At 46.2% G+C, this 23858-nt stretch overlaps 1 protein-coding gene across 1 annotated transcript; it reads right to left on the reverse strand.

The window, feature by feature from the left end:
• Positions 1-1594: 1594 nt before the first annotated feature.
• Positions 1595-7553, reverse strand: LOC147106633 (insulin-like). Its single transcript, XM_086008465.1, has 2 exons — positions 7348-7553; positions 1595-2027 (listed from the first exon to the last, which is right to left on the reverse strand). The coding sequence occupies exons 1-2, from the start codon at positions 7532-7534 to the stop codon at positions 1873-1875; spliced, it is 342 nt and encodes a 113-aa protein (XP_085864591.1). The 5' UTR covers positions 7535-7553; the 3' UTR covers positions 1595-1872.
• Positions 7554-23858: the final 16305 nt, after the last annotated feature.

Genomic DNA, 23858 nt, shown 5'->3' on the forward strand with positions numbered 1-23858 from the left:
GAAGGCCCATTCAATCCATCCAGCTCACCCTGCCAATTTCTTCCCATCCAAATGTTCTTTTTGCCCTCGCTTGTGCTGGAGGGGAAATCCACAAATGTTGGCTGTTCTCCAGACCTTGGCCAACTGTTCAACCATGGGGACATCACAGGTGAATCCAATCCTGTTCTCAACCTGATGCCCTACATAGGTCACTGGACAGCGGGAAGAATTTTTCCTGTCCCTAGCACGGGAGTACAGAAGACAATTTGGAGCAGCCCAACTTCTGTCAGAACTGAAAGGAGCTAACTCACTCACAGGCATTGCACCTAGGACCTTCCTTGTCTGTATGGCTCAGTTACACATTAGACAACTGAGTTATTGGGCAGCCCATCATTTTAATTCCTTTTTTAGAACCTGTAGAGACCATCTTTAATCTCTATCCTACCTTGTGCTAAGCCCTGATTCTCTTCACCTCAACCTACATTCATTGTGATTGCCTTTATAAGTCCAACAAGTCTCAAAGTGTGATGACTGATCTTTGTTTAGTGTGTGGCTTGTTTAGTAGGTGACACCATAAAGTCAAATTAGGAAGTTAAAACAAGGAAATAAAAAGAAAATCAAGGCATCAGAAGCTGCTCTTTATTTTTAAGTTAAAATAATGTAGTAAGATACAGACTGTTTCAATCTGCGAAAGTGCGTCGAATGTGCTAGGTCATCCATATAAATAGAGTATGCTTCACGCCATTAAATGCAGGAGGCAGCGCCATTCATTTTAATAAAGGGACAAAGCAATAGAAATAAGGGTTGGAATTTTAATTTGGAGGTGGGTAGGGAGCAGGCAGGCTGGAAAGCAGTTGGGAAACCCGGGGGAACGGGTTTCCTGCAAGCCCTGCCAAATTGAACGGCAGGGCCTGATTAGCATTTCAAAGCACTGATTTCCGCCCGCAGCCAGCCAGATGAGCAGGTTGGCTGGCTGTCGAGTGGGTCGACCTGCAGCACCAGGCCGCAGGGAGGGGGTGGGATCGGAGGCTGGAGGGGGATCAGGGACCGAAGGGGGAAAGGTCGGAGGGTGATCAGAAGTTGGAAGGGGATCAGGAGCCGAAGGGTGATCGGGGGCCGGAGGGGGCAGGTTGGAAGGGGTTCGGGACCGGAGGGGAGAGGTGGGAAGTGGATCGGGAGGCAGGGGGTGATTGGGACCAGAGAGGAGATGTCGGAAGGCTGCAGGGGTAGTGGGGGCCGATCGAAGGCCGGCGAGCGGCAGTCGGAGGCCTCGGGGGCAGATTGGCAGGTGTCTGATCGAGGGGGTTTGCCGAGACAGGGACGCTGGATCCAGCAGGCAAGTGGAAAGGCACTTACCTCCTGGATCCAGCAATTCTCACTTTCCTTTAGCTGGCGGGCTCTTCGAGGAGTGGGAAACCCGAGCAGCCAGAGTTAAATTTAAAATGGTGGATCACTATGAGGCACGAAGCCTCATTATAATATTTAAACTACCAACCCGCCTCCAGCGAGCAGCTTGGTCGCGACCCCCACCCCAGCCCTCGCCCCCCCCCCGTCCCGCCTCCGTTAAAACCAAAAGTGGGCAAGTTGGAAATGGGTTGGGGTTGGCATTCAGATTTTGAACACTTTAACCTCCCACCCGATTCCAACCCACCCGATTTTTGAGATTAAAATTCCTCCCAAGGCATTTAAAACTGACTACAGTTTTCCAACAAAAGAAAACTCATTGCTGTACTTTTCATATGATTTGCCAGAAACAGTTCTTTGAAATTTTTACAGGGTTAGAGGTGATTTGGGATTTATTTGTATAAATAATGTGACAGTGAACCTGCCTCCTGCACAATGGCTGCACGCCTCACTTTCGGAACGCTGTGACAGTCACAGCAGCTACATCTCTTATTGGTTGCAGTAGCCTTCCAGATCGTAAAGGGAGCAGGTATTATGACAGCAGTGTTCCACTATCCCCCTCTTCATTACCCGGCCCAGCGGTTTATTCAATGGAAACTGCTGCTCGCTCTCATTTTCTTGAATGGACTCTTCACCACGTAAGGCTGAAAGAGAAGAGTTCCACAATAAGTCATATTTTATTTCTCCTGTAGCCCCCCCTGTCCCCCGCTTAGGCTTCTTCCCCGAAAGCAATCCACTTTTTCCCAATCTGATCCCAACTCTAATCATTTGAAGGCCGCAAGAAAGTTGAAATAGAAAATGTTGCAAACACTCAGCAAGTCAGGCAGCAGCATCTAGTGCAGAATCAGAGATAATGCTTCAGAAATGTTGGGCTGGATTTTGTGGGGGTCAGCGGGCGCGATTGGTGAAAGGTCGGGTGGGAAAGTTTTTTTTCTCCAGCGGGTCGGGACCCCGCTGTGAACCCGACACCATGCACCTTTTCCAAATGTTGGGTCTGTCAGTGCTGAGCAGACCCAACATGCAGCGATGAGGGAGGCAATTAAAATCACTAGTGGCTTGTTTACAGACACTCATCAATGGTTTTTTTCCAAGCTTTTTGGATTTGACAGGTCAGCCACTGGTTTCCTACTGTGCCTAGACCTCGTCTGTAAAGCTGAGGCGGGAGGTCAGTGGCCATTGAATCAGCTGATGAGTTGACAGTTTCAAATGTCAAGTCAAGGCTCCCAGCTGATTGAGAAATGTTCCCTTAACCAGTAGCTCCTCTAAACTACATTTCCACTACAGATTCAGAATGCTGCAAGTCTTTACACAAGTCTCCATCCAGTCTGACCTCATTACCTTTCCCACCATTGACAGATCACTTCTGTCATCTCTACTTCACTTGCCATCTATTCCATCAGCATGGGTGCCCTTGAAACTCTTTCACCTTGGTCCTCAGAATCCCACCAAGATCAACCCCAATACCAGTATTGCCAGGCACACCAGCAGCACAGGCACACCAGCAGTACCAACAAAACATTAGATTGGGAAAAGGGGAAGTGCAACGAGACCTGGGTGTCCTTGTGCACCAGTCACTGAAGGTAAGCATGCAGGCACAGCAGGCAGTTAAGAAGACAAATGGTATGCTGGCCTTCATAGCGAGAGGATTCAAGTACAGGAGCAAGGATGTCTTGCTGCAGTTGTACAGGGCCTTGGTGAGACCACACCTTGAGTATTGTGTGCAGTTTTGGTCACCTTATCTGAGGAAGGATGTTCTTGCCATGGAGGGAGTGCAGCGAAGATTCACCAGACTGATACCTGGGATGGCAGGGATGACGTATGAAGAGAGATTGGGTCGATTAGGCTTAGATTCGCTAGAGTTTAGAAGAATAAGAGGGGATCTCATTGAAACTTATAAAATTCTAACAAGACTAGACAGACTAGATGCAGGAAGCATGTTCCCGATGGCGGGGGAGTCCAGATCCAGGGGTCACAGTCTAAGGATAAGGGGTACGCCATTTAGGACTGAGATGAGGAGGAATTTCTTCACCCAGAGAGTGGTGAACCTGTGGAATTCTCTACCACAGAAGGCAGTTGAGGCCAGCTTATTAAATATATTTAAGAAGGAGTTAGATATATTTCTTAAGGCTAAAGGGATCAAGGTATATAGGCAGAAACCAGGGACAGGGTACTGAGTTTGGATGATCAGCCATGATCGCATTGAATGGTGGAGCAGGCTCGAGGGGCCGAATGGCCTACTTCTGCTCCTATCTACTATTTTTCTATGTTTCTATGTTGAAACCAGCCTTCTCCGTGATCAACTGATGCTGCACAGGACACAGGGCATCAGCACCCGACCACATTGCTGCCCGGGAAGCCAGGGATGGCCTCAACATGGAGGGAGTCACATTCACTTCACATGATGCGCCAGGTTGGCACCACCCCACACCAACACCATAAAGCATCCCTACAATACCCAAGCCATTCCTTTCACATTCCACCATTGCGGGAGGTACTGTTATGTCTCACCATTCACTTCAACTCACTAAGCCACTTCCAAAGGTGCACACAAATCTGTCCAAGAACGCAAAGTGTTGAAAATAAAGGTTTCAATGTTTGACACCACATTAACAGAAACTTTACATGAACATTGGCTAAAACACCCAAGTGCCTACCCTTGTGTGTTGTTAGTTGGTATGATTGCACTAGGATGAGGGTGAGTGTGAGTGGTGGATAGTGAGATGTGGAAGTGATAATGTAGATAGAGAGGGATGGGTGGAGGTGCAAGGTAAGTTGGTGTGAGTAAGGATGTGCAGGAGTAGGGTAGGGAAGGCAGATTGATGGGGATGTGATGAGTGGCACAGCAGGATGAGTTTGAGTGTGGCTTTGTACTAACGTTTCGTGATTTACTGAGATCATTGACTGTTTGCGCCACTGCAGCCTGGTCCTCCTGACCACATCCCTGCTTGTGCCCTCCTCTGCAATGTGCAACCAGGCTGTCTTGATCTCCTAGGGAGGCCTCTTCTGCCCATGGGAAGGGAAGAGGACCTCATTTTGTGCTGTGACTCCCTCCATAAGCATGTGGAAGGAGTCATGGGAGAGCCTGGGTGCAGCCCTGCACCTCTGTGCAGTGCTTGTCAGTGTTTGCAGCGCCTCAATGCTATAGAACACTGACAGCACAAATGTCAAAATAAAATTGGCCACGGTCCCTTTAAGGAAACCGGCTGATGACGCGTCATCAAATGACGTCACCAGACCCGCTTCCTCTAATTGGCCGGGAAACGCGCTGGGCAGGCTTAACAAGCCCAATCAGGGGAAATTAATTTCAGAGGCTGGGATGGAGACAGCAGCGGGGTCAGAACCCGCCACTGACGTCGCCCGCCATGGACCCGCTGATGTTCGTACAATCCAGCCCGTTAACCCTGTTTCTCTCCTCACAGATAGCTGCCTGACCTGTTGAGTATTCCAGCATTTTCTGTTTTGATTTCGGATTTCCAGCATCAACAGTATTTTGCTTTTGTTTCTGCAAGAAAGTTGGTTTGACCTTGGATTTTCCTTCCTATAGTGAAGCATCCACCCATTATTATCCCTACACCATCTCTCCCTCACTCCATCTACAACATCCTGAAATTGAACGTGAAAACATGGCATGAGAAAGAGTAGACAAGGGCAGTGCACTCCATCATTTCCCCACATCGTGTCAGTGAAAGAAAGAACCTGCATTTATACCTCCATCAACCTCTATCTTTAAGTTGACTTTGAGAACCTCTTATCTGAACCCATAATTCTTGCTTATATGGACTTACTCCCAGAAGGATTTCAAGAAACATTCAGACAGCAGTGAATGTGAGGAGATGCACACAATTGGGAGGAGGACTATAGGTTTGACACAATGGCAAACGTGTAGATGCACATTCAACAACATCGTTAAAATTCCCAGTATCCTAATCTTTCCATGTTTTATAGCAAGGAAATTATGCTAAACCTTTATAAATCACTGGTTAGGCTTCAGCTAGAGTGCTGTGTCCAGTTCTAGGCACCACACTTTAAATAGGATGTTAAGGCCTTGGATAGGGTGTGGAAGAGATTTACTAGAATGGTACCAGGGATGAGGGACTTCAGTCATGTGGAGAGACTGGAGAAGCTAAGGTTGTTCTCCTCAGAGCAGGGAAGGTCAAGATGAGATTTAACAGAGCTGTTCAAAATTATGCGGGTTTTTGATAAAGTAAATAAGGAGAAACCGCTTCCACTGGCAGAAGGGTCGATAACCAGAGGACAGAGGTCGAAGATAATTGGCAAAAGAACCAGAGGGAAAAAAGGAGGTTTTTTTATGCAGGGAATTGAAATGGTTTGGAATGCACTGCCTGAAAGGGCGGTGGAAGCAGATTCAATTGTAACTTTCAAAGGGGAATTGCATATATACTTGAAAAGCAAAAAATTGCAGGGCTATGGGGAAAGAGCAGGAGAGTGGGACTAATTGATTAGCTCATTCAAAGAGCTGGCACAGGCATGAGAAAGAGTAGATGAGGGCAATGCAGTAGATGTAACATGCTTGGATTTTCAAAAGGCCTTATAGTCATAGTAAACTCATGGCTATGTTCAGATTATGTGGAGTCAGGGGACAAGTAGAAGAATAGACAGCAAGCTGGCTACAAAACAGAAAACAGAGAGTAGGAGTTAAATGTAGTTAATCAGACTGGCAGAAGGTGGGAAGTATTGTTTCATAGGGATCGGTGCTGGGACCACTGCTGTTCACCATTTACATAAACGACTTGGACTCGGGAACTGGAAGTGCAATTTCAAAATTTGCGGATGACACCAAACTGTGAGGTATAGTTAATACTAAGAAAGAATGTGACAAAATACAAGAAGATGTTAATAAACTTGCAGAATGGGTGCATAAATGCCAAATTAATTTCAATATACATAAGTGTGAGGTGGTGCATTTTGGTAGGAGGAATAAGGTTGCAACATACTCCTTGGAAAATAAGAGCCTAAATGGGTAAGAGCAGCAAAGGGATCTAGGGGTATAGATTCACAAATCATTAAAAGTAACAACGCAAGTTAACTAGGTCATAAAAATACAAACAAAGCACTGGGGTGCATTTCTAGAGGAATAGAATTGAAAAGCAGGGAAGTTATGTTAAACTTGATAGAACCTTGGTTAAATCACACTTAGAATATTGTGAACAGTTCTGGTCACCATATTACACAAAGGATATAAAGGCACTAGAGAAGTTGAAAAAAAGATTTACAAAGATGTTACCAGAACTGAGAGGTTGTAACTATCAGGAAAGACTGAACAGGCTGGGCCTCTTTTCTCTAGAAAAGAGAAGGCTGAGGGGTGATTTGATAGAGGTCTTTAAAATTATGAAGGGGCTTGATAGGGTACGTGTAGAGAGGATGTTTTCACTTGTGCGGAGTCCAAAACTAGAGGCCATAAATATAAGATAGTCACTAATAAATCTAATAAAGAATTCAGGAGAAACTTCTTTCCCCAGAGAGTGGTTAGAATGTGGAAATTTCTACCACATAGAGAAGTTGAAGCGAATATTATAGATGCATTTTAGGGGAAGCTAGATAAGTACGTGAGGGAGAAAGGAATAGAAGGATATGTAGATAGGGTGAGATGAAGTAAGGTGGGTGGAGGCTCTTGTGGAGCAGTTGGGCCAAATGGCCAGTTTTTGTGCTGTAACTTCTATATAATTCTATGTAATGATGGGCCCAATGGTATTCTTCTGTGTTGGATAATTCTATTAAAAGTATTAGCAGGGGAGTGGGACTAATTGGATAGCATCCATGAGCATTTCTCCCCCACCTGTCCAAAGTCCGCCTAAAGGGAAAATCTGTGCCTCATGGTTCAGATATTGCTGGACCGTGATTTTCAATTCCACACAAGATTCAGGACAATCATCTTATTACCCGTCATTAGGACATGCAAAACAACCCCAGTTATTATCTGCCTTTAGAGTTAGGCCAACATACCTAGAAACTGCTCCGTGCCTCTTTTTACTTTAGGTAAATAGTAGAATCCCTTTGGTCCGCACACAAAGTACAGAGCATCCACTAGGTACGAGCCACACAGGTGCTGTGAAGGTAGTGTTTCTAATCCTTTAGGGCAAGAAAAGACGAACAACGCAGCCACCAGCACGATTTGGTTCCAAAGCACCATTTCAATGATTAAATGTGGAACTCCCTTTTAGAAAGAAAAGAAAGAAAAACTTGCATTTACATAGTGCTTTACACATTCTCGGGGTGTCCGCAAGTGCTTCACAGCCAATTGATTACTTTTGAAGTGTTGTCACTGTGTTTACAGGTAGGCATGGTAGCTTATTTGTGCACAACAAGAACCCATAAGCAGTAATGAGACAAATGACCGGATGACCTATTTTGGTGGCGTTGGTTCAGGGATTAAATGTTGTTCAGACACCTCCCTGCTCTTCTATGAAAAAAGGGCCATCTTTCACTTTAAGAGACTGGCCAAGGTTCTCAGTTTAACTTCTCATCCAAAAGACATCACCAACCCTTCAGTACTGAACTGAGGTGTCAGCCTAGATTACAAGTCCAAGCCCTAGCACAGGGTTTGAACATGTAACCTTCTGATTCAGAAGCAAGAGTTCAACCAATTGAGCCAAGGGTGAGACTTGTAAAGCAGCACACTTTGGGAGGTGGAAAGAACAAATCGATCAACTTTATAAACAACATGTTAAATCAAGTTCGAAGCTTCATTCAGATCTCAGTTTAAAAAACAGTTCATAGTATTCTTACCTGACCAGTCCGCTGCAGCTTGACTCTGAGCCTGTTGAATGTGTAATGACCATTCGGAGAGCAAGTTAATTTATACAGCAAGCCAGTCATTTGTTTTTTTTTAAAGTTCCATATTGGGCACTTAAAACATCTCCCACCTTGTTCCTCTGGAAAAATCTTGCTGTCTTTGCACTTTAGGTAATCGTTACATTTTGCAACTCATTTAACTTATATCCTGTAATTGTTTACACTTGTAATCTCTATCCTTCATTTATACTCAGCATCAGAAGCTGTTCATAAAACATGGTCATTTCACTTTCAAGAGCTGTTAAACCTTACTGAACAACTCTGAAAGTGTCCACTAGTCAATTAGTAATGACTGGAGCCATTTTGGTAGGTGCTGCTGATATATTAATTGCATTTCTTTGTTTTGCTTATTAGAGTTAGTGACGGAAAGAGGACACTTCTGAGCACTTAAAACGCCGGATTGCCCATCTTAATGAACCTGTTGATTCGTTGATGTAGCAGTTTTCTAGGAATTGAACAGAACTGTACTGACGTGGGGTGGACAATGATTTTGCCATCACAGTTCCCATTACATGTAGAACTCTCTGATTTTCCCAGATCTGAATGATTAATAGCTCACTCTCTTTTTCCCTCTGTTCAGCTATTTCTGTCTTTGCCTTTGCTCCCTGCTTTCCTTCATCTCTTTCTGGCCCATGTCAAGCCCTGAGGTGCTTTTACTTATAGCATTTTATTATGTTTCTTTCTTGGTCATTGTTTTGCATGTGTAGTTTAAAATGTTTATCCTCCCCACATTTTCTACCCTTTTCTCCCTTCACCTCTGGAAGATGTTGGGGGTAATTTTGACTTTGTGCGATAGTGTAAAATGGATGATAGTGAATCGGCAGCCTGCTTTACATCGCTCCCAATTTTTATTTCCATTGACTTCAATGGGTGAGCTGTAAAATGGGCTGCCGACGCTATCGTCCATTTTACACAATCGCACAACACTAAAATCTACCCTGTTGACTCTTACTCGGTCACAGTTCCATGGGCACCAGCAGCCCTGCGGTACCTCTTCCAAGTGGCTGGTCTTTATGTGTGAGCCCTGCTTCTCAGTGTCAGTAGATTGTTATACGATGGAGAAAATCCCAACCAAGCCCACTTCTGACCTAACTCAGTAAGTGCGCCTGTCCTGATAGGAATTCCTGGAAAGCAATTGGGAGTGAGAAACCTGCCTGGCTTTTCCCTTCCTTAGCTCCCCTCTACTAATGTTCTGGCTCAGATCAGCTATTTCAGGATAAAAGTGGACCTTCCCAGTCCGAAAGGCTTGGATCCATGTCAGACATGAGCTGTCAATCAGGCAACAAAAACTAAACATTAACACAATAGCAAAATACTGCGGATGCTGGAAATCTGAAATAACAACAGAAAATGCTGGACACACTCAGCAGGCCAGGCAGCATCCGTGGAGAGAGAAACAGAGTTAACGTTTCCAGCATTTTCTGTTGCTGTAACAAACTAAACATGATATCTAAAACTGTGCTTTTTAACTTATAGCACTTTTCAGATGTGAGAAGTAATAATATAATTTTATATAAGCCCTAGATTAAGCATAAAAAGGACCTACACATTTTTTTGGGTCATGAGCTTTCGGGAGAGGGGGCTGAAGAAATTAGATGCTTGCCTCAATAATGTCCCCAGCCCCTCAGTTGTGGTATATTTGATGACAGCTTTGGCTACACATACCCAGGTTTTGGTACCGATCAGAATATGTGATTGTCTTCTTGGAATCTGATGAAGACCTGCTTGCATTTTCAAGTACATCTCAATTATATACACATGTTTAGGTATGGACTTGATTTTATATGCTAGGGTTTAGAGTCAGTTGTTTTCTGAAACTGTTTCACACAATGAATTACTTGGAGTTTAGTGACTTGTTATGTAGGCAAATGTCACAGTTGTTCTGCAGACAGAGAACTTGCAGCTTGTGTAATGGGTAATACAACAACAACAACAAAACATGCCTTTTTATAGTGCCTTTATCATAGCAAAATGTCCCACGGTGCTTCATGGAGGCCTAAGGAAAATGAACTCTGAGCCAAAGAGGGAGAGATTGGGAGAGCTGACCAAAACTTGGTCAAAGAAGTGGGTTTTAAGTAGGGTTTTAAAAGAGGAGAGGGAGGTGGAGAGGCAGAGGGATTTAGGGAGGGAATTCCAGAGAGTGAAACCTGGGTAGCTGAAGGCACAGCTGCCAATGGTAGGGCAAAAGGCGAGAGAATGCTCAAGAGCCCAGAGTCAGAGCAATGGATAGTAGGTGGGGTGGCGGGAGGGGGTTGTAATGTAGGAAGAGGTTACAGAGAGAAGGAGCAGCAAGGTGTTGGAGTGATTTAAATGCAAGTGTAAGAATTTGAAATTTGAGACACTGTGGGACCAGGAGCCAATGTAGATCAGTGCGGCTGGATATGATGGTGAGCAGGGTAGGATACGGGCAGCAGACTTTTAGAGGAGCTGATGTTTAGGGAGGCTTGAAGGGGCTGGCCAAGAGAAAATTAGAATAGTTGAGTCTAGAGGGGTCAAAGGTATGAATGAAGGTTTCAGCGGTGGATGGACTGAAGTAGAGGTGGAGGAGGAAGTAGGCAGTCTTTTGTGATTATCTGTAAAATGTTATGGCTCATCAAGACTGCATGTTGAAGAGAAATCTGACAGCATAGAGGCAATGGAGGGGTTAAGAGAGGTGGAGCTGGGTCTTATCGGCACACGTGTGGAAGCTGACCCCATGTTGGCGATGATGTCACCTACGCAAAGCCCATATCAAGCTTTTGTACTGAGTGCACCTGACCTCTGCCCATCTCCATGGCTGGAAAGCAAGGTTCCCAGCAGAACCTTGGAGGAACCATAGAAACATAGAAGATAGGAGCAGGAGCAGGCCATTCGGCCCCTCGAGCCTGTTCCGCCATTTAATGAGATCATGGCTGATCATTCAAATTCAGTACCCTGTCCCTGCTTTCTCCCCATATACCTTGATCCCTTTAGCCATAAGAAATATATCTAACTCCTTCTTGAATATATTTAATAAGCTGGCCTCAAATGCCTTTTGTGGTAGAGAATTCCACAGGTTCACCACTCTCTGGGTGAAGAAATTCCTCCTCATCTCAGTCCTAAATGGCTTGCCCCTTATTCTTAGACTGTGACCCCTGGTTCTGGACTCCCCCGCCTTCGGGAACATCCTTCCTGCATCTAGTCTGTCTAGTCCTGCTAGAATTTTATAAGTTTCAATGAGATCCCCTCTCATTCTTCTAAACTCTAGCGAATATAAGCCTAATCGACTCAATCTCTCTTCATACGTCATTCCTGCCATCTTGGTATCAGTCTGGTGAATCTTCACTGCACTTGCTCCATGGCAAGAACGTCCTTCCTCAGATAAGGCGACCAAAATTGCACACAATACTCAAGGTGTGGTCTCACCAAGGCCCTGTACAACTGCAGCAAGACATCCTTGTTCCTGTACTCAAATCCTCTCGCTATGAAGGCCAGCATACCATTTGCCTTCTTAACCACCTGCTGCACCTGCATGCTTACCTTCAGTGACTGGTGCACAAGGACACCCAGGTCTCGTTGCACTTCCCCTTTTCCCAATCTATTGCCAGTCAGATAATACTCTGTCTTCCTTTTTTTGCCACCAAAGTGGATAACCTCGCATTTATCCACATTATACTGCATCTGCCATTGGGTGGAAAGTAATCTCTTTTACATCTTTTAAATCTTTCTGACATTCTGGACTATAATTGAGAGGTTTTGTTGATCAAAGGACCAAAATGTTGCTTCCCTATACTCCTTCTAGAAGTCCCATTGGAAAAGCTATGAGGGTCCTTGTTGGTTCAGCATACAGGTATATCTTGCCTAATGGAGGAAAACCAAACCCAACATGGAATATTTAGGAAGAGCTCCTGTGGGAAATTTCACAGACTGAAAACAACAATGTATATTGTGGATCCTTCTTTTGATGCCCCTTCTTGAACATTGCCAGGCAATGGAATAATAAAGGTAGATTGAGGTAAAACAAAGTGTAATCCTACCATGAAAATGTAGCCAGATTAGGATTAACCAGTTTGAAGGACGCCGTCAGTACATTCTGGTGTGATGAGGGTTTGCTATCATGTTTCCAGGGATGAGGGACTTCAGTTACATGGATAGACTGGAGAAGCTGGGGTTGTTCTCGTTCGAGCAGAGAAGGTTGAGAGGAGATTTGATAGAGGTGTTCAAAATCATGAGGGGTCTAGACAGAGTAGATAGAGGGAAACTGTTCCCATTGGTGGAAGGTTCGAGAACCAGAGGAGACAGATTTAAGGTGATTGGCAAAAGAACCAAAGGCGACATGAGGAAAAACTTTTTATCAGTGAGTGGTTAGGATCTGGAATGCACTGCCTGAAAGGGTGGTGGAGGCAGACTGAATCATGGCTTTCAAAAGGGAATTGGATAATTCCCTGAAGGAAAAAAATGTGCAGGGCTACGGGGAAAGGGCGGGGGAGTGGGACTAGCTGAAGTGCTCTTGCAGAGAGCTGGCACGGGCTCAACGGGATGAATGGCCTCCTTTTGTGCTGTAACCGTTCTATTCTATGATACCTGCACACTAGTGAGCTCCTGATTTCAGTTGTGTTGCTGCGATGAGACATAAAACAAGCCAAGTGTAGAATAAGAGAAGGAGGAAATTGGAGAAAGAGTCTGTTATGAGCCTCCTGGCAGCTGGTTCAGAACAATATAGGCAGAGATAAAAACAGAAAATGCTCAGCAGGTCAGGCAACATCTGTGGAGAGAGAAACAGAGTTAATGTTTCAGGTCGATGACCTTTCGTCAATACAGGAAAAGGTTAGAGGTGGAACAGGTTTTAAGCAAGTACAGAGGAAGGGAAAGGGGGAGGGGAGGAAAGAACAAAAGGGAAGGTCTGTGATAGAGTGGCAGGCAGGAGAGATTAAATGACAAAAGGGATGATGGTGCAAGGAATAAAGGGGTGGTAATGGGACAAGTTAAGAAAGAGAAGATGGGTCTAAAGGAGGTGTAAATGGGATTATCAGAATCATCAGCAACAGCTGCCATCTGAGGGGTCAGAGGTTATGGTCTGAAATTGTTGAACTCAATGTTGAGTTCAAAGGCTGTAAAGTGTCTAATAGAAAGATGAGGTGCTGTTCCTCGAGCTTACATTGAGCTTCATTGAAACAGTGTAAAAGTTTGAGGATGAAGAGGTCAGAATGGGAGTGGAGTGGAGAATTAAAATGACAGGAATGAATGGAAGCTCAAGGTTATGCTTGCAGATTGAATGAAGGTGCTCCACAAAGTGGTCACCCAATCTGCGTTTGGTCTCCCCAATGTAGAGGAGACCGCATCGTGAGCAGTGAATACAGTATACTGAATTGCAAGAAGTACAAGTAAACCACTGTTTCACCTGGAAGGCGTTAGATCCGTGTATCTTAATGTTGTGTCCTTCAATAATCAGACAAAAGACTGCAGGGAACGATCAACAGGTGTTTACTGAATGAGGGTTCAAACTGCAACTGACTGTACAGATCACTACTCAGGGTTTATATACAGGTGTGGTCACTGCCGGTACTACAGGATATACAGGAGCTGTAAAAAGTAGTTCTCCCCCTTAAAGGTACATACATTACAGAAGGAGTATTTGGCGCCCTGGACAGTGGGAAGGGAGGTGGTAAAAGGGCAGGTGTTGTATCTCCTGTGCTTGCACAGGGAGGTACCATGGGGAGGGGAGGTGCTGTTGGGGGTGATTGAGGAGTGGACCAGGGTGTTGCGGAGGGAGCGGTCCCTTCAGAATGCTGAAAGGAGAGGGGGAGGGAAAATGTCTTTGGTGGTGGGATCACGCTTGAGGTGGCAGAAATGGCGAAGGATGATCCATTGAATTGGTGGCTAGTGGGGTGGAAGGTGAGGACAAGGGCAACCCTATCGTGGTTCTGGGAAGAAGAGGAAAGTGTGAGAGCAGAAGTACAGGAAACGGAACAGACACGGTCGAGGGCCATGTTAACCACGGTGGAGGGGTATCCTCGGTTAAGGAAAAAGGAAGACATATTGGAAGCACTGGTATGGAAGGTGGCATCATTGGAACAGATGTGACGGAGACAGAGAAAATGGGAGAATGGAATAGAGTCCTTACAGGAAGTGAGGTGGGAGGAAGTGTAGTCAAGGTAGCTGTGGGAGTCAATGGGCTTATAATGGATATTGGTCGATAGCCTATCCCCTGAAATGGAGACATAGAAGTCAAGTAAGGGAAAGGAAGTATTACGGATGGACCATGTGAAGGCGAGGGAAGGGTGGAAATTGGAATCAAAGTTGATGAATTTTTCCAGTTCGGGACGAGAGCAGGAAACGGCTCTGATACAGACATCAATGTATTGGAAAAAGAGGTGAGAGAGGGGGCCAGAATAGGACTGGAACAAAGAATGGTCCACATATCCCATGAAAAGGCAGGCCTAGCTCGGGCCCATATGGATTCCCGTAGAAACATCTTGGGCTGTATTTTCCCAGGTCCTTCCTGCACAGTGCGGGGGGACCCGGGAGAAGGCCCCCAGGGCCGAATCATGATCCCTGGGGGTTGTTCCAGGCCCCGGGGGGGGGTGGGGAAGGTCTGATCCCAGGGGAGGGGGGTCAGATCCCCGACCCCGGGGAGGAGCAGGCTGATGGTGGGGGTGCATGGGGGGCCGGGAGGAAGCTCTCCTGCTCCTCCCGGCCCACAACTATTGCTCCCCGAGGCTGAGGCCGCCTCGTTGCAGCCACCTGGATCCCGAGCCCCAGGATCCCCGGCCGCCTGCAGTAAAACCTGCAAAGCCGGTGAAAGTAGAGGCTTTAGGCTTCATTATCATATTTGAATTGCCTCTTGACAGCAGGTTGGCAGCGCCCCCCCCCCGCCGCCCCGTCCCATCTGAGTGAAAGGTGAAAGTGGACGGGTTGGAGGTGGGTTGGGGTCAGGGTTCACACTTTTACAACTTTCACTTCCCCCCACTTCTGCAACCCACCCATTCTTGTCTCAGAAAATTATGGCCCTTTTATTTGGAAGAAGTGAGTGGAGTCAAAGGAGAAGTATATCAATGTGAGAACAAGTTCAGCCAGGCAGAGGAGAGTGGTGGTGGATGGGAACTGGTTGTGCCTCTGTTTAAGGAATAAAGGGAGAGCCCTCAGGTCGTCCTTTAAAAAAAAATCGTTTATGGGATGTGGGCGTCGCTAGCAAGGCCAGCATTTATTGCCCATCCCTAATTGCCCTTGAGAAGGTGCTGAGCCGCCTTCTTGAACCTCTGCAGTCCTGTGTGGTGAAGGTACTCCCACAGTGCTGTTAGGTCGGGAGTTCCAGGGTTTTCACCCAGCGACGATGAAGGATCGGAGATATACTTCTAAGTCAGGTTGGTGTGTGACTTGGAGGGGAATTTGGAGGTGGTGGTGTTCACATGCGCCTGCTGCCCTTGTCCTTCTAGGTGGAAGAGGTCGCGGGTTTGGGAGGTGCTGTCGAAGAAGCCTTGGCAAGTTGCTGCAGTGCATCTTGGACATGGTACACACTGCAGCTCAAATCTGGGCATCTATGAGGCGCTGTGGGCCATCAGCAGCAGCAGAACTGTATTCCACCACAACCTGTAACCTCATGGCACGGCACATCCTTCACTCTACTATTACCATCAAGCCAGGGGACCAACCCTGGTTCAATAAGAAGTGTAGAAGAGCATAGAAACATAGAAGATAGGAGCAGGAGTAGGCCATTCGGCCCTTCGAGCCTGCTCTGCCATTCAATGAGATCATGGCTGATCATTCAAATTCAGTACCCTGTCCCTGCCTTCTCCCCATATCCCTTGATCCCTTTAGCCTTAAGAAATATATCCAACTCTTTCTTGAATATATTTAATGAACTGGCCTCCACCGCCCTCTGTGGCAGAGAATTCCACAGGTTCACCACTCTCTGGGTGCCAGGAGCAGCACCAGGCGTCCCTAAAAATGAGGTGCCAACCTGGGGAAGCTGCAACACAGGACTACTTGCATGCTAAAAAGCGGAAGCAGCATGTAATAGACAGGGCTAAGTGATCCCACAATCAATGGATCAGATCAAACCTCTGCAGTCCTGCCACATCCAGTCATGAATGGTGGTGGACCATTAAACAACTAATGGGAGAAGGAGGCTCTATGAATATCCCCATCCTCAATGACGGTGGAACCCAGCACGTGAGTGCAAAAGACAAGGCTGAAGTGTTTGCAACCATCTTCAGCCAGAATGGATAATCTATATCGTCATACTCCTGAGTAGGTGTCATCAACAATGCTATCAAGCGGCACTTACCAATAATCTGCTCCCTGATGCCCAGTTTGGGTTCCACCAAGACCACTCGGCTCCCGACTTCATTACAGCCTTGGTCCAAACATGGACAAAGGAGCTGAATTCCAGAGGTGAGGTGAGAGTGACTGCCCTTGACATGAAGGCAGCATTTGACCGACTGTGGCATCAAGGAGCCCTAGTAAAACTGAAGTCAATGGGAATTGGGGGGAAAACGCTCCACTGGCTAGAGTCATACCTAGCACAAAGGAAGATGGTTGTGGTGATTGAAGGTCAATCATCTCAGCCCCAGGACATCGCTGCTGGAGTACCTCAGGGCAGTGTCTTAGGCCCAACCATCTTCAGCTGCTTCATCAATGACCTTCCCTCCAACATAAGGTCGAAATGGGGATGTTCGCTGATGACTGCACAGTGTTCAGCGTCATTCACAACTCTTGAGATAATGAAGCAGTCCATGCCCGCATGCAACAAGACCTAGACAACATTCCGGCTTGGGCTGATAAGCGGCAGGTAACACTCGCGCCACAGAAGTGCCAGCCAATGACTATCTCCAACAAGTGAGAGTCTGACCACCGCTCTTGACATTCAACGGCATTACCATCGCCGAATCCCTCACCATCAACATCCTGGGGGTCACCATTGACCAGAAACTTAACTGGACCAGCCACATAAATACTGTGGCAACAAGAGCAGGTCAGAGGATTGGTATTCTGTGCTGAGTGTCTCACCTCCTGACTCCCCAAAGCCTTTCCACCATCTACAAGGCACAAGTAAGGAGTGTGATGGAATACTCTCCACTTGCCTGGATGAGTGCAGCTCCAACAACACTCAAGAAGCTCGACATCATCCATGACAAAGCAACCCACTTGATTGGCACCCCACCCATCATCTTAAACTTTCACTCCCTCCACCACCGGCGTACCATGGCTGCAGTGTGTACCATCTACAAGATGCACTGCAGCAACTTGCTAAGTCTTCTTCGGCAGCACCTCCCAAACCCATGACCGCTTCCACCCAGAAGGACAAGGGCAGCAGGCGCATGGGAACACCACCACCTCCAAGTTCCTCCCCAAGTCACACACCATCCTGACTTGGAAATATATTGCCGATCCTTCATCATCACTGGGTCATAATCCTGGAACTCCCTACCTAACAGCACTGTGGGAGTACCTTCACCACACGGACTGCAGCGGTTCACGAAGGCGGCTCACCACCACCTTCTCAAGGACAATTAGGGATGGGCAATAAATGCTGGCCTTGCCAGCGACGCCCACATCTCATAGACGAATAAAAAAAATTGTACCCCTGTAGATAGTTAGAGCCAGGAAATTGTTAAAGTGATGGAGGGCGTCAGAAGAGTCATGAATGTAGGTTGGAGGAGGTGTCAAGAATTAGCATTCTGCCTCCGCAAGGTAGAGGTCGGTTCGATGAACAACAACAGCACCACCCTTGTCAGCAGGTTCAATGACAAGGTTAGGGTTGGATCTGAGAGAATGGAGTGCTGCAAGTTCAGAAGGATGTAGGTTAGAGTGAGTGAGAGGAGCAGGGAAATAGAGACAACTGATGTAATGCCGGCAGTTCCCAATGAATAGATCTAGAAAAGGTAAGAGGCCCGGGGGAGCAATCCAGGTGGACCGAGAAATCTGAAGACGTGAGGAAAGTGTCCTCTGTGTGGGGGAGGAACTCCTGGCCAAGGAAGTGGGCGTGGAGGCAAAGGCGACGGATTAAGAGCTCAACGTCGTGCTGAGCTCGAAATTCATTGAGGTGGGGATGTAAGGAGATGAGGCTGAGGTCTTTGCTGAGGACCGACATTCAGGGTCAGAGAGGGGAAGGTCAGAGGAGATAGTGAAAACCGTATAGGCAGATGCCTAAGCCTGCTGACTTGCCTTCTCAGTCACAATTGGCATGTGTCACAAGACACTTTCCACATTTATACACAATGAAGGGCACAGTGCTGTGATTGGAATAGCATTGCTGCAGTATTTTTAAACATTAAACACTGATAGGATACTTCAAGATGTTGTGAAGGGTTATGATAAGGTAAATATGTGATAGATTATTTCTACTGGTTGGCAAGATGATAAATTTAAAATAAGCATTTAAACGAAATAAGAGGGAGGTTAGAATAAATTGCCTTTACCAAGAATTAGAATGTGGAATTCTCTGGCACAAGCAGGTGTCCAAGTAGAATTATTTTAATAGGAAGTTAGTTTCTTGAAAAATAGGAGTATTAAAAGGTACGACGAGTGAAGAGGAGAGCAGAATTAGACTAGGTGACTCATGTGGAGAAAAGCACAAACAAGATGGGACAGCAGTCTGTTTCCGTGCTGTAAACATTCTATGCAGTAATTGAAAACTATATTGAGAAAGTCTGCACTCCATCGGATGCAGCAAGGTGCTTCAGTTCAAGCTGGTCTTTGAGAGTTGACGCGGTGATATCTGCATTGCAGTGGGATTTTCAGGATAGGCTGTTTTAACCTGATTTTGCTTGGGCTACAGGCCAAGCTCCCTGGAAAGGTTACATGAAGTCGGGTGGGAGGAGGTTCACATGGAGCACAAATACCGGGATAGACCAGTTGGGCCAAACAATCTGTTTCTGTGCTGTAAATTCCCTGTAACTTTATGGGCAAGCTTTTCCTGTGCCAGTAGTCTATTCAAGTTAGGTGGAGGGACTCCTAATACAAAACTCCGCATGTCATTTCCCCAGAGCTGTTAGTGCCGGTGAGCCTGAGCCTTTCTATAGAGCATAGCTCTATTTTTGTCTATTTTGTAAGATCAGGGTTCAGGTGAACATGGCCATTTTGTATTGTATATATTTTTTTATTTGTTCATGGGATGTGGGCGTCACTGGCAATGCTAGCATTTATTGCCCATCCCCAATTGCCCTTGAGAAGGTGGCGGTGAGCCACCTTCTTGAACCGCTGTAGTCCGTGAGGTGAAGGCACTCCCACAGTGCTGTTAGGGAGGGAGTTCCAGGATTTTGACCCAGTGACGATGAAGCATCGGTGATATATTTCCAAGTCAGGATGGTGTGTGACTTGGAGGCGAACCTGGAGGTGGTGGTGTTCCCATGCGCCTGCTACCCTTGTCCTTCTAGGTGGGAGAGGTCGCGGGTTTGGGAGGTGCTGCCACTTGGGTGTTTTGTGCAATGGTCATGGAAATTTTCTGTTAATGTGTTGTCAAACATTGAAATCTTTATTTTCAACACTTTGCCTTATTGTACAGATCTGTGCTCACCTTTGGAAGTGTTGATCTTCTTGAGTGTTGTTTCAGCTGCACCATCCAGGCAAGTGGAGAGTATTCCATCACACTCCTGACTTCTGCCTTGTAGGTGCTGGAGAGGCTTTGGGGAGTCAGGAGATGTGCCACTCACCACAGAATACCTAGCCTCTGACCTGCTCTTGTAGCCACAGCATTTTTGAGGCTGGTCCAATTGAATTTCTGGTCAATGGTGACCCCAGGTTGTATCAGCAGATGGAGGACTAGGTGATCGTTATGCCATTGAGTATCAAGGGGAGGTGGTACAGCTCTTTCTTGTTGGAGATGGTCTTTTCCTGGCACTTGTCTGGTGTGAATGTTACTTACCACTTATCAGCCCAAGCCTGGATGATGCAGCAGTGCGCGGCTGATTGGTTAATGTGACTGAGGTCACCTGAGGCTGCCTGGAATGATTCAGTGGCATTATAGATTGCTACCCGACCACCTGACTCCCATATTCCATCAGGTCCCTGATGTATGGGCAGGAGTCTGTCTCGAATGTGAATAATTAGAGTTTGCAGGAGCCACATTAGAAGCTAATCAATCAGCAGGGGAGCTGCAAGTTTGGAAGGAGAGACCCTAGCAAAGGTGGAACATGAATGAGGGAAGGGATCTAAACATGTGATTAGTTCATTTGCCTCTGTCATTTACAGATGATGATGTTAGTGTCTGAGTGTCAATTTAGAGCCCTTGTTAGTCACTCATAAGTCTCGTTCTAACTGCGTCTGTCAGTTGGTAAAGTCTGAGCCAACACTGATAACAACAGAAAGAGTAGCAAACGCCAAGAGGTGTGGGGACAAGCACTCAGTGCAGTCCCCTTAGAAAACCCAGCAATGGCAGAGAAGAGAGGAGAAAATACTGGCAGAGGGAGAAAGAGGAAGAACTAAATGCCACGAAAGAGAGGGAGGGAAGTACTGAAGGCAAAATAACTAATGCGACTGCACACAGAAATTTAAATATAAAATGGCAGAAGTTCTAAGAGAATTAAATAAAGGCTTTGCGAGAAGTGGAAAGGACATGAGGGGAATTTTTTTTACACAGAGCTCTTGTGATCTGGAATGCACTGCCTAAAAGGGTGGTGGAAGTAGGTTCAATAGTAACTTTCAAAAAAGAATTGGATAAATACTTGAAAAGGAAAAAAATTGCCAGGCTATGGGGAAAGAGCAGGGGAGTGGGACTAACTGGATAGCTCGCTCAAAGAGCCAGCACAGAAATGATGGGCCGAATGATCTCCTTCCGTACTGTATGATTCTATGAATGACAATGATTGGTGACATAGTAAGTAGCGTAGACAGGAGCATAAAATTACAAAGAGGCATTGATAGATTAAGTGAGCTGGCAGAACTGTGGCAGATGGATTTCAACACAGGTAAGTGTGAGGTCATCCATTTTGGACCAATAAAGGATAGATCTGAGTACCTTTTAAATGGTGAAAAGCTAGGGTCAGTGCAGGTCCAAAGAGATTTAGGGATTGATGTACACAGATCAGTATAATGTAGTAGTCAGGTACAAAAATGAATCAGAAAGGCTAATGGAATTTATAACTAGAGGGCTAGAATATAAAGGGGAGGAGGTTTTGCTATACAAAGCTGAACCATATCTGGAGAAATTATCCCTCTAATTTTTTTTTCATGCACCGCCCCTTTAAATTTGCTGCGCGGCTGTGCATGCGCGGTATCTCTTCCAGCTGCAGCAGCTGGTGAGCAGCCTGCGTGGGACCACGCAATTGATGCCTGGCCGCGCAGTCACGCACCTTAGGGGGAAAATTGATCTGGAGTATTGTGTACAGTTTTGAACATCACACCTTAGAAAGGATATATTGGCCTTGAAAGTATACAGCACAGCTTCACCAGAATGGTACCAGGGCTCCAAGGGTTAAATTAGGAGGCGAGATTACATAAACTAGGCTCGCGTGCCCTGGAATACAGAAGGTTACGGGGTGACTTAAGTGAGGTTTTTAGGATTTTGAAAGGAATTGATAGGGTAGATGGAGAGGATTGTTTTTCGCTGGTGGGAGGGTCTAGGACAAGGGGACATAACCTTAAAATATGAGCCAGGCCATTCAGGAGAGGCTAGGAAAAACATCCTCATGCATAGGGTGTTAGAAGAGTGGAACTCTCTCCCACAAAAAGCAGTAGATGCTAGCTCAATTAATAATTTTAAATCTGGGATCGATAGGTTTTTGCTAGCTAAGGGTATTAAGGGATATGGAGCCAAGGTGGGTGGATAGAGTTAGGAGTCATGATCTCATTGAGTGGCGGAACAGGCTCGAGTGGCTGAATGGCCTACTCCTGCTCCTAAGTTCCTATGACCCACATTATAAAAGGAGATAGAATCATAGAATGATACAGCACAGAAGGAGGCCATTGGGCTCATTGTGCCTGTGCCGGCTCTTTGAAAGAGCTATCCAGTTAATCCCACTGCCCTGCTCTTTCCCCAGCGCCCTGTAAAAATTTTTCCCTTCAAGTATTTATCCAATTTTCTTTTGAATGTTACTATTGAATCTGCCTCCACCGCCCTTTCAGGCAGTGCATTCCAGATCACAACAACTCACTGTGTAAAAAACATTTCCTCATGTCGCCTCTGGTTCTTTTGCCAATCATCTTAAATCTGTGTCCTCTGGTTACCGACCTTTCTGCTAGTGAAACAGTTTCTCCATATTTACTCTATTAAAACCATTCATGATTTTGAACAACCCTATCAAATCTCCTTAATCTTCTCTGCTCTGAGACAAACAGATTTAAGGTGATTGGCAAAAGACCAACTCTCTGCTTTCTGATCCTGAGCCAATCTTGTATCCATGCTGCCACTGTCCTTTAAATCCCATGGGCTTTAATTTTGCAAACAAATCTATAAAATGCTGGAAACACTCAGCAAGTCAGGCAGCATCTGCGGAGAGAGAAACAGAGTTAACGTTTCTGGTCAATGACCTTTCATCAGAACTAGAAAATGTTACAGATATAACAGGTTTTAAGCAAGTACAGAGGCAGGGAAAGGAGGTAGGGGAGGAAAGAACAAAGGAAAGGTCTGTGATAGGGTGGAAGGCAGGAGAGATTGAAAGACAAAAGGGATGATGGTGCAAGGCAAAGGGAGATGGTAATGGGACAAGTTAAGAAACAATAGATGGGTCTAGAACAGGTGTAAATGGGAATAGCAGAATCAGCACGTGCTGTCCAAAAAAATGGGGGCAGAGGTCATAGTCTGAAATTGTTGAGCTCAATGTTGAGTCCGGCAGGCTGTAAAGTGCCTAATTGAAAGATGAGGTGCTGTTCCTCGAGCTTACGTTGAGCTTCATTGGAACAATGTAATAGGCTGAGGACGGAGAGGTCAGAGTGGGAGTGGAGCGGAGAATTAAAGTGACAGGTGACCGGAAGCTCAGGGTCACACTTATGGACGGAACGGAGGTGTTCCACAAAGCTGTCACCCAATCTGCGTTTGGTCTCCCCAAAGCAGGATGGGAGGAAGTGTAGTCAAGGTAGCTGTGGGAGTCTGTGGGTTTATAGTGGAAGCCATATCCCGCTTCATGTATGGTTTCTGTTCCATTCTCCCCGTTTCTTCGACTCCGTCGCATCAGTTCTGACGATGCCACCTTCGGAATGCTGAATGGGACCGTTCCCTCTGTGAGACCCTGGTCCACTCCTCTTGCACTTCTTTCAATTTAGTATACTGTATTCGCTGCTCACGATGCAGTCTCCTCTACAATGGGGGGACTAAATGCAGATTGAGTGACCGCTTTGCGGAACACCTCCATTCAGTCCCCAAGCGTGACCCTGAGCCTCCAGTCGCCTGTCACTTTAATTCTCTGTTCCACTCCCACTCTGACCTGTCAGTCCTCGGCCTCCTTCACTGTTCCCATGAAGCTCAATGTAAGCTCAAGGAACAGCACCTCATCTTTCAATTAGGCAACTTACAGCCTTCCGGACTCAACATAGAGTTCAACAATTTCAGACCATAACCTCTGCCCCCATTTTTTTGGCCAGCAGGTGCTGTTGCTGCTATTCCCACTTACACCTCTTCTAGACTCATCGTTTGTTTCTTTACTTGTCCCATTATCACCCACTTTTGCCTTGCACCATCATCTCTTTTGTCATTTAAATCTCTCCTGCCTTCCACCCTATCACAGACCTTCCCTTTTGTTCTTTCCTCCCCTCCCCCCTTTCCCTGC

Source organism: Somniosus microcephalus, chromosome 15 (genome assembly GCF_052327205.1).
Source record: "Somniosus microcephalus isolate GS21.2 chromosome 15, FLI_Smic_1.0, whole genome shotgun sequence".
Classification (NCBI taxonomy): Eukaryota; Metazoa; Chordata; class Chondrichthyes; order Squaliformes; family Somniosidae; genus Somniosus; species Somniosus microcephalus.